Here is a 9,479-nt window from a genome sequence, read left to right on the forward strand (position 1 = left end):
TTATTTGCTTTTGGCAGCAGTTTTCCAGTCGTTGTGGCTTTAGGCTTCTTCGGAAATATACATCTATTTTAATTTTTGGATGGCAGAGAGGGTGATTTGAAGGCATTACAGGCTGAGCTGTGAAGGAGAGTCACAATACCTTATTGTATGATTCATTCACACGGTTGAATATTGAAGGAGAGACCAAGAGATGCAAAAAAAAAAAAAAAAAAAAAAGGCAAGAGGCATCACTGAGTCAATTAAACAGGAGAGTTCATTCATGTATCTCGCTCATCCTGAGTGGAGAGATATGGAATATACGCACGGTGACGTCAATCAACCCTCCTTTTGTTACAGAATGTTGTTTTCTCACCATCTGCTTTTGGGCATGTCAAGTCGCTGGTTCAGAAGAAGGGAGAGAAAGTCTGATATGATTGGCTGCCCCTTCTGTTTCCCCCCTTTTTTTTTTTGTTGCTATGGGTGACATATTCCTGCTATTGATGCAATACTAACACTGTCGCAATTGCCTCTGGTACCCAGTTACAACATAATATTATTTCCTTCCCTTTCTTTGTTTGAACTCTCCTTCATTGATTCCCTATATTTCTTTGTCTCCGCTCCACTTGCTCACACCTGTCTATATTTACACAATAATACTCCACGCCTTTTTTTTTTTTGTTCTCCCTTCTCCTTTGTTTTTTCTTTTTTTTTTTTTTTCCCCCCCCCCCCCCCCCCCGACATCTCCCCTGCTGCTTCACCTTTCCATCGCTCGGCTGACCAGTAAACCGGCGAGCCGTACAGTGGAGGCAGCATAGGCGTGTGTTTACAGAGTGCGGTCGGTCCCCAGTTTCTGGGTCAATGGGACACGCCGAGAAAAAGTCTCTTCCCTCCTTCTTCCCCACTCGTGCCCAAAATGTAAAAGACTCGCGAGGAAAACCTTAAACCATTTGATCCAAGCAAAGGGAAAACAACGCGACAGTAGTGCCTTTACTTTCAAACAAATGTAGATTCTCAAGATTAGATTTGATTCTTTGGAGAGAAATTTTTAGAAAAGTAAAACTTCGTGGTCCTGACTAGTATTGAGTCTGCTTTTTTTCAGTACACGAGAGCCAAGAAGAGTCTTTCTTTTCACAAAACCCGGGCTGAAATCTGTGTTCGTTGTGAGGAGTTACGTAATGGTCTCAGGTCCATGGGAAGAGTGGAGTATAATCGGTGCAAACACCTTTCCAGATTATGAGATTACACATTCAGACAATGCTTATGCAGTTTAACCCGGGAGTTCAGCTGTTGAGTAACACACAATTACAGCAGCTGCTTATATGTATGAGAATACTGTTGCTGCATTTTCATGGGGACATTTAAATATAGACCATTGATACTTATGCAAGGGGATACTCAACACCACTTAAAATGTTTGACCTTCATTAGTCAAGTCCCTTTGCCAATCAGACCATATGGGTTCATAGAAATCTAAGTGCAGAGAGCGTGATTTGTTTAACTGCATGCATGACCTCATATTTCCATGAAGATCATACGAGAAGCAGGTCAATGGAACTTTTTCAGAAAGTCTGCGTATAATAATATATATATAAAAAAAAAAGATCTAGTCTTTATAGTTTGAAATAACTCATTTTAGATTGATGCTGATTCCTACATTAGTATGCAAGCATTTGCTAATTAGCACTAAACAAGAGATAAAGCTGAGGCAGATGGAAATTAGTTTTGAAGATATTCAGTCATGTCAAATATTGGACAAATGATAAAGACACTACATGAAGAGTTAAGGCAATCACTTAAATTATTACAATTCATCCTGAGAGGGAACCACAAAAGAAGTTCATGGTAGCACTTGAGGAAAAGTCAGAGGATAATTAAAGTGTTTATCCTCCGGGGACCATGAATGTCATTACAAGATTTTGTACTAATCTATTAAGTCAATGTTGAGTTATTTCATTAAATAACTGAAAACTTTGACCTGCTGGAGATGCTTGTCGAAAAGTCAAGGAATTCATCCTCAGGGCGCCATTTCTAAACATCTGTACCAAAATCATATTCATTCTGTAGCCTAATTGTCAAGATACTTTATTGTACACCTAAGTGGGGGACCAACCAGCATTGCCATTCATAGAGCCATAGAAGAAAGCCTTTTGAAGGATTACATATCTGTTTAATTTGTTGTTGTAACCCTAAAATCAGCAATATTGTACTATTTTTGTATAACTGCACACTAAATTAGCTCATTACAGAGGGCTCCCTGCCGCCCTTGCACTCTGAGGCACCCATCTCTATTGTTTTGGGGCTGTCTGGTTCACCAGAATGTGCTGCATTATTCCAGCCTGCAACCCACCTCCCGCCTCCCTTCTTTCCAGGGGCCCTTGACCTATATTTATCAATGCCCCACCTCCCACCCATACCCACACCTCCAAATCTCTCAGAGTCTCAGCCTCTTTATCCTTGACCTGCATCAGCGGATGCCTTTGTCTGCCTTATCTGCTCACTCTGCATCATTGATTTGGCATTGAGTTGTTTTGGCGAAGAATGCTGCCACATTCCTCTGCGGATGAATGCATGGGGGGTAGTGGTGTTTCAGCAGTGTTTGTGGATGGCTTTTCTCAGCGGAAAACAAGTCTGTCATGGAGGGGTTTTTTTGTTGTCGTTTCTTTTGGTAAGATGTTCTAAAATGGATCCAGGGAACCCCACCAGCTCTGCAAATGACTCACCCTTCGCTCTGTCTGGCCCAAATTTAATCCCTATGCAGTCTAGTTTTCATGCTCTCAGCACATCTCGGTCTGATGTCATTTCTATGGCGTTACAGTTTTCATTTCATGTATGCACTCGCCTCAGTTGCCATATCTAATTACAAGTCTTCGGTTTTGCATCCAGACGCCTGAAAAAAATGCGAGCTAAGATCTTTTATTATGTTTAATATTTAACGTGCAGACGCCTGTTCAAGTCATGGGTGACTAGATCATCATCGGGATCATCAGCCTTGCGATGAACTCCTTGCCTAGATTACATTACATTACAAAGGTCAACATCAACATACCAGGCAAGTGGTCAGGGGGTCAGAGGCTGCAGACGGATCAGATCAATAGCAGGGCCAAAAGGTCAGACAGGGAGGTCTAACACCATTCATCAGTTACGACAGGCAGGAAAGGCCACACATGCCAAAATGGCAGAGGAAAGCTGTTTGGATGTAGACATGCATCTTTGATCACTATGCACGCTAAAATAAGAAAACATTAGGACACATGAGAAGAAATGCTTTAAAGGAAACAATTGTAAATCTGATCTGAGAGTGCACAATGGAACACCAGCAGTCCCTGTGGATTAAAGTGTCTTTTTTTTTTTCCCCCTGTTTCTATCTCTGCAGCCTTTCATCTTCCATTCAAAGGAGAGAAGGAGGGAGAGAGAGAGAGAGAGAGAGCACCGGGCTCCCCAAGAGACTGACATGCTGAGGTAGACGGGCCGACCTACATCCTGCTGTTTGCCTGGAGATCTAGGACACTTCTCTGCCAGCTTAGCGTGGTATGCTGAACCTTTAACAACCAACAAAAGCAAGAGTAAAATAAGGAAACTGGAGGAGTGTTCTGATACTTGGAAGAGTTCGGACTTTAAACTGACAACCATTCAAGTGGATAAATGTGGGTTGCTAATGCTGAGCTACAGCTCTTCTTTATCTTTTTGGCTAATTTGGACACTTGAGTTCATTCTTGGCATTAATACACAGAACCTTCAATAAACAGACTAAGAACTTTGGGAGACAAGGTGTTTCTGTAACCACCTCTATCTCGTCTTGACCGCTCACCTAGTTCTTTACTCGGTAGCCCAAGCAACATTTCAAACTGGCTGCCACTAGACAAGAATGGAAAATCTGACATCAGCTCTCAAAACATTAAACAAAAACTCAGGGAATAACCTCAACTGCCTTGAGACTTTCGATGATTATGAAGAGTCTCATCCTTCTATCCAAGGTACTCCATCTCGCCTGGGGCGTCTCAGCAAACCCAAACCCAACATGACCTGCAGGCGAAAGCGGGAGTTCATTTCTGATGAGAAGAAGGACGCCTGCTACTGGGAGAAACGTCGTAAGAACAACGAGGCAGCCAAGCGCTCCCGGGAGAAGCGACGTCTCAATGACATGGTTTTGGAGAACCGCGTCATTGCACTGAATGATGAGAACGTGAGGCTCAAGACGGAGCTGCTCCAGCTGAAGCTGCGCTTTGGCCTTATAAGCACTGCCTCCTACATTGAAAAGAGCCAACAGATTGGTGGGGCAAACAACACAGGAAATGGAGGCTCCTCTTCATCCTCCTCTACCCAGTACTACTCCAGTGGGTACTCCAGTAGTTCTCAGGTGATGATGACCTCTGATTCCTCTGAAACAGAGCAGTCCGGACGCAGTGAGGGCCACAGGCAGCTGGTGAAATACTCCCCACGTGGCTCCCTCTCTGACATGTCCGATGGCTCCTCCAGGGACAGCCCAGAGCCTATGCCCTTTGAGATCAAGCAGGAAGGCGACAGGCTGGAGATGGACATTGGCAGTGGCACCACCACCACGCAGATTATGTTTAACATCCATCGTGGTCTGGCCTCTGTACCCACACACCACCAGATCCAGCAGCATTCTCAGGAGCTGGAAGCTGCATATCACAGCCAACAGCAGCACCAGCACCTTCACCAACAAGCGCAGCCCCATCAGGAGCCCGTTACCTCTGTCAACACTGTCAGCCAGGCTGCCCCTCACCCACCGGCTGCCCAGAGGAGCGTCATTCTGTACGGCGCCAGCAGTGCCTCCTTTCCTGTGGACTCCCTGTCCAGAACCCAGGACGTCGACCTGCAGGCAGCCCAGAAGCAGAGCAGCAGCAGTCAGATGTGTGTCAGCCAGCTGGCCCAAACCATCACCGAGAGCTCCACAGAGACACTGGCTGAGGTGACAAAGCAGCTGGAGAGGAAGACGTTAGACTCCCCTTCATATGAGCTCTCAGACAGCCGTAATGAGGCTAGAGAGAGACAGGTGTACAGAGTTTGCCAACTTCCTCAGCAGCAACTGCAGCAAGAGCAGCAGCACCAGCAGGAGAGCGATTCATCTGCCGAGCTACTCCACAAACAAGCGGAGGGGGTCAACCACTCTCACCTGTACCATCATCTCCAGCAGTCTCATCATCCATACCTTAGTGCACAAGACGAGGAGCCACCTGTGCTTACCTACGAGGGCGGTCCCATGAGTGCGGCTTATTACCACGCCAAATCAACCTCCTCTAGCAAGGACATCACATCTAGTGATGGAGATCCCTGCAGCCCCGAAAAAGAGGCCTCCACAGATGATGAAGAGTCCCCCTCTTCGTCCAGCTCAGACACAGGCAGCTTCCACAACCAACATCTCACCGGCTTCCACCAACCTGCCTCGCCTCCGCCCTCCTCACAGGGCTACTCTCAGGCCCAGGGCTGGGATCCCCAAGGGGAGGTGAGGGGAACCGCACTGCCCCACAAACTGAGACTCAAACACCGGGCCATGAGCAGCGGCAGCAGTGGCGGCAACTGCTCGGGCCAGGAGTCCCCAACTACTCCTCCCTCTGCCACGTCCCCTCCCCTCCCCCAGCATCCCTACTTGTCCCTCATGCCACCGCAGAACATTCAGCGAGAGAACTCGAATGCAGTGAACAAACATGTGGCCTCAGGGGAGGGGGCCCGGAAGGAGAGCGGGAAAAAGGAGACAGGAGGACGACGGAACAAGAGGCGAGACTAGGTGAAGTTCACTTTGTCACAGCTTAAATGAAAGACAATTTCTCTTCTAAGAAGTACCCTGCCATCATGCCTTTGCCCTATAATCAAATCCCCTCCTCAAGCCCTTGGGACAGGAAACTGGGCTTTTCTACTCCCCTTATCCCCAGTGTCACCAAAAAGGCTGGACATCTTGTAGGGCTGTATCATATTTGTATATATTGTACAGATTTGTTATTTCTTACATCCTCTCCATACTTACAGAAGCACTTTTGTTTATGTGATGAGAGGAGGAATGGAACTGCCGGCTTTTCTACTTTTGTCATCCAACAATATACAGCAGAGTACATCACTGAAAGCACATTTTGATAACTTGCAAAAAGGAATGTAGAAAAAAAAACACAAATTTCAAGCTTTAGCAGTGCTATAAATTTGTTACATATCTGACTGTAGACGAGCATACACATGTATGGCTAACTGCCTTAACTAAAAATAAAATGCAAACGTACACTGGGGACATTCCCTCGACCAAAGAAGCAGCAACACCACCAACACTACAAATATGAAGTTCCATACCTCTTCCCAGACCCTACCTCTACCAACCCATACTCTCCCCAGCCATCTCCATTATGTCACGAAAGATCGCCATCACCTTTATTTTTTAAGCACTTGGTTTGTATATTACTGTGATATATGTATCTATTATAAACATATATTTTAGAAAGAAATTTGAATACAAATTCAACAAAAAAACTAAAGTGAAACAACTTGCAATGGTATAAGTAGACTCTGAAAGTGACTATCCTATTACAAATCATGATTACTGTAGAGCCACATTGTCTACTGTTGCTACAGGACCCATTTAAATTTAAAAAAAACAAAACAACAACACCTCTCTCTTGATTGTTAAGCTTTAGCATTAATCATTAGTTAATGCCCTGTTTACACAGAAATGGCCGTCCGGTTTGGAGCGCCAACAGCACTGAATGGAGAACAAGTTGTTTCCTGAGGCGAGGACCTCATTGTAATGTTTGGATTTATTAACCTTTAACCAGCCTTTAAATATTCGGTGGACTTCACCAGCTGCAGGCTATGAGCCTTTAGTTTATTTGAGCTTTAGTAACCATATTTTGTTGTTGTTACCATTCACTGGCCCGATGTATTTATTTCCCTCCTCTCCACATCCCCCTCACTGTAGAAAAGCCCACAGGAACATAGACGACGAATGTGTACAGACCTTTTTAGATACATACAGCAAACCTGGAGATTGAACTTTAATGTAGGCATGGGATGCTGTGGGACACGAGCAGGAGGAATTAAGTCACATTCATAAACACACTACAGTGCACTGAGTTCTGAAACAGTTCCTCCTGTGTAAAGACCTAAGGCGAGAGCCCTCCTTTGCTACCGTTTATTGTAATTGTCATGAAATGAGGTTTTGTAGTGTGACCAAACATGGCCTTTGGGGCTTATATTAGATGCTAGATAATTGAGTTATTGTGGAGTAAACTCAATATCAAATTTATCCAACCCTCCAATTGGAGCCAGAGTGAATGAAGAGAGGGCCTTCCCTTGTTTCCCATGTGCCTCCATTATCCATTTCAGGGGTTATCCATCCCTTTCTCATGATAGTTCTGCTACTGGGCAGTGGTGAATTGCCTTCACTGGAACAAAAGTCTATGTACCATGTTTGGCTTTTTGGTGCTTGTGTATAAATGTAAAATTCCCCCCACCCTCGAACAACACTGTAACGTTTGTTTCATTGGTTTTATATCCTCTTTTTAGTCAAGGTGAAGTTCTGTTTTTCCTCTATACTGTGTCTTCTCTCCTACTGACTGTGATGACATGTATTTGCCTCATTCCTCCTAACCCCCCCCCCCCCTTATTTTCAGTGTGTATTAATCAGTAATGTTTGTGGTTTTGCTGATGGTTTTATGAAAAAGACAAGGACAAAAAAATAAACAGGCAAAGATAGTGTGGTGTTTAGAGATGGGTGGTGGTTGGTCTGGTTGGTCATTACCATCGCTTCCTTTTGACATGAATATGTATGTAAAGACACTAATGTTCATTGTGGAAGATGGGAGCATTTCAAGATAAATGAAATAAAAATAATGTTGACCTCTCAACATATCAAGAAAAGAACCTGTTTTTCTGTGTTCCTTCACTGATGTTTTATGGGGCTTAGTGCCATTAAAACTATTTGGATATTAGACACACATTTATTACTTTTACAGCCAACAATGCACGACTGACACTGAACTGAGCAGCCATTTTGATCTGTCTGAAACTGTTTGCTTTTAAGCTGCAGTTACTGTCATACCAGTCACAGTCTGTAGGCAGCACATAAACTGATCAACTGAGATGATGATCTATAGACCTTATGCCAGAATCACCAGTTAGGTAATACATTAGCCTACTCTCAGAATGAATCACCATTAGCAACCAAACAGAATAAATATGTGAAGTACAGCATTATAACCATACTGGGTTGAAGCTTTTCTCCTATATTCCTGTAAGACAGTTAAAAAGTTTCCTGATATTATATGTCATAATATATGGGGACATGCTACTGTTTCCTGTGAACCTTTCTGGCTCAAAAACTTCACTTTTAGATAAATGCGAGGCTTTACTGACACACCCCGTTTCCATTGTGCAGATAGCCACTGTTCCCCATGGGCACCTCACTGTTTTTGGCATCAGAAGCTAATCTGCAATGAGAGGAGTTTCGCAGTGACACACTGACACACTTTACCCGGTAGGGCCAGAAAACTCCCTGGCAAGGTTTTCTGATGTAACACTGGCCTACTTTTCCTCCCAGACGCGAGTTTATTGCATGATAACTACCATCGAACATTCCCGTTAGGCAGGAAGACTCAAATATAGGTACACACTCTTCTGATTACACCTTCTGCTCATGAGACTCATGTTTCACCTCTTTGATTTCTCTTTACTTTTGAACACATGACCTTGAAAAGAAAAAGGCACATAAACCTGCAAATTAATAAATAATCTAAAGTAAACCTCTGCTCAAACATGACTTTTCCAGTTAGATGTTTGACCAAAAAGCGAAAGGATCGCTTTTATTGTGTCAACTGGAACAGGTGTGCCCCGCTAAAATCCACACTATTTATAGCAGAGGAGCGACGCAGACCGGACTAAACAGCATATATCTGAACTGAGGGAGTCAGCTCTATGTGATGCGCAGGACAAAGCCAGGGCAGAGCCAGTCTGAGCTTCTGACTGCTGCTGCCAGCTCAACTGTCCTGCCAACCTCCTGACCAAGTCCCACTGCATTCTTTGTATTAACACAGAAAAGGCTGCTGTGTAATCCAGTTTAAATCCAAGTTCAGACTCATGGGCTATATGTAACCCCGTTTAAATATAAAACAAGCCTTAGGAGGAGCTTCTCGCTTCTATGTGAATAAATAGATACTTGAAGTCAATGGTCTGTGATCTGCTAGTATATTACCTGCTTGCTAAGGGGTAATGCGATGACCTTTAATTGCAAATAGTAAATATTAATTACAGAATACGTACAGTTCAATGCAATATGATGTGATGAGATAATCGTGTTATTACACAATTTGTCACTGACACAAGTAAGCACATACAGTGACATTAAATAATCAATTTTTCCTGTTATTTTCACCCTCTTATGAACCAAAACGGGGTCATTTTCATAACAGCATAAAGGGCAAAGGGAGGAGCAGTGCGGAGGGGGGAAGGAGGGAAAGGGGAAGGATACGGGAGGGGAGGGAAGTTAACTCTGTGCGCTA

General features: G+C 44.0%; 1 protein-coding gene across 3 annotated transcripts in view; it reads left to right on the forward strand.

Moving 5' to 3' along the window:
• The window catches only part of LOC138622404 (uncharacterized), a 134,670-nt gene extending 126,825 nt beyond the window's left edge, over positions 1-7,845 (forward strand). The window contains exons 2-3 of one of the 3 annotated variants that reach the window (XM_069701174.1): positions 3,353-3,507; positions 3,954-7,845. In XM_069701174.1, coding sequence (XP_069557275.1) covers positions 3,998-5,728 — 1,731 coding nt within the window. In that variant the 5' untranslated portion in view covers positions 3,353-3,507; positions 3,954-3,997 and the 3' untranslated portion in view covers positions 5,729-7,845. Of the gene's footprint in view, positions 1-3,352 lie in introns of all 3 variants that reach the window. The other 2 variants (XM_069701173.1, XM_069701172.1) reach the window with 2 other exon arrangements.
• Positions 7,846-9,479: the final 1,634 nt, after the last annotated feature.

Source organism: Brachyistius frenatus, unplaced genomic scaffold, assembly GCF_029030835.1.
Source record: "Brachyistius frenatus isolate BFR_SWC_R1_liver_20210118 unplaced genomic scaffold, ASM2903083v1 Contig_36, whole genome shotgun sequence".
In the NCBI taxonomy this organism is placed as follows: Eukaryota; Metazoa; Chordata; class Actinopteri; family Embiotocidae; genus Brachyistius; species Brachyistius frenatus.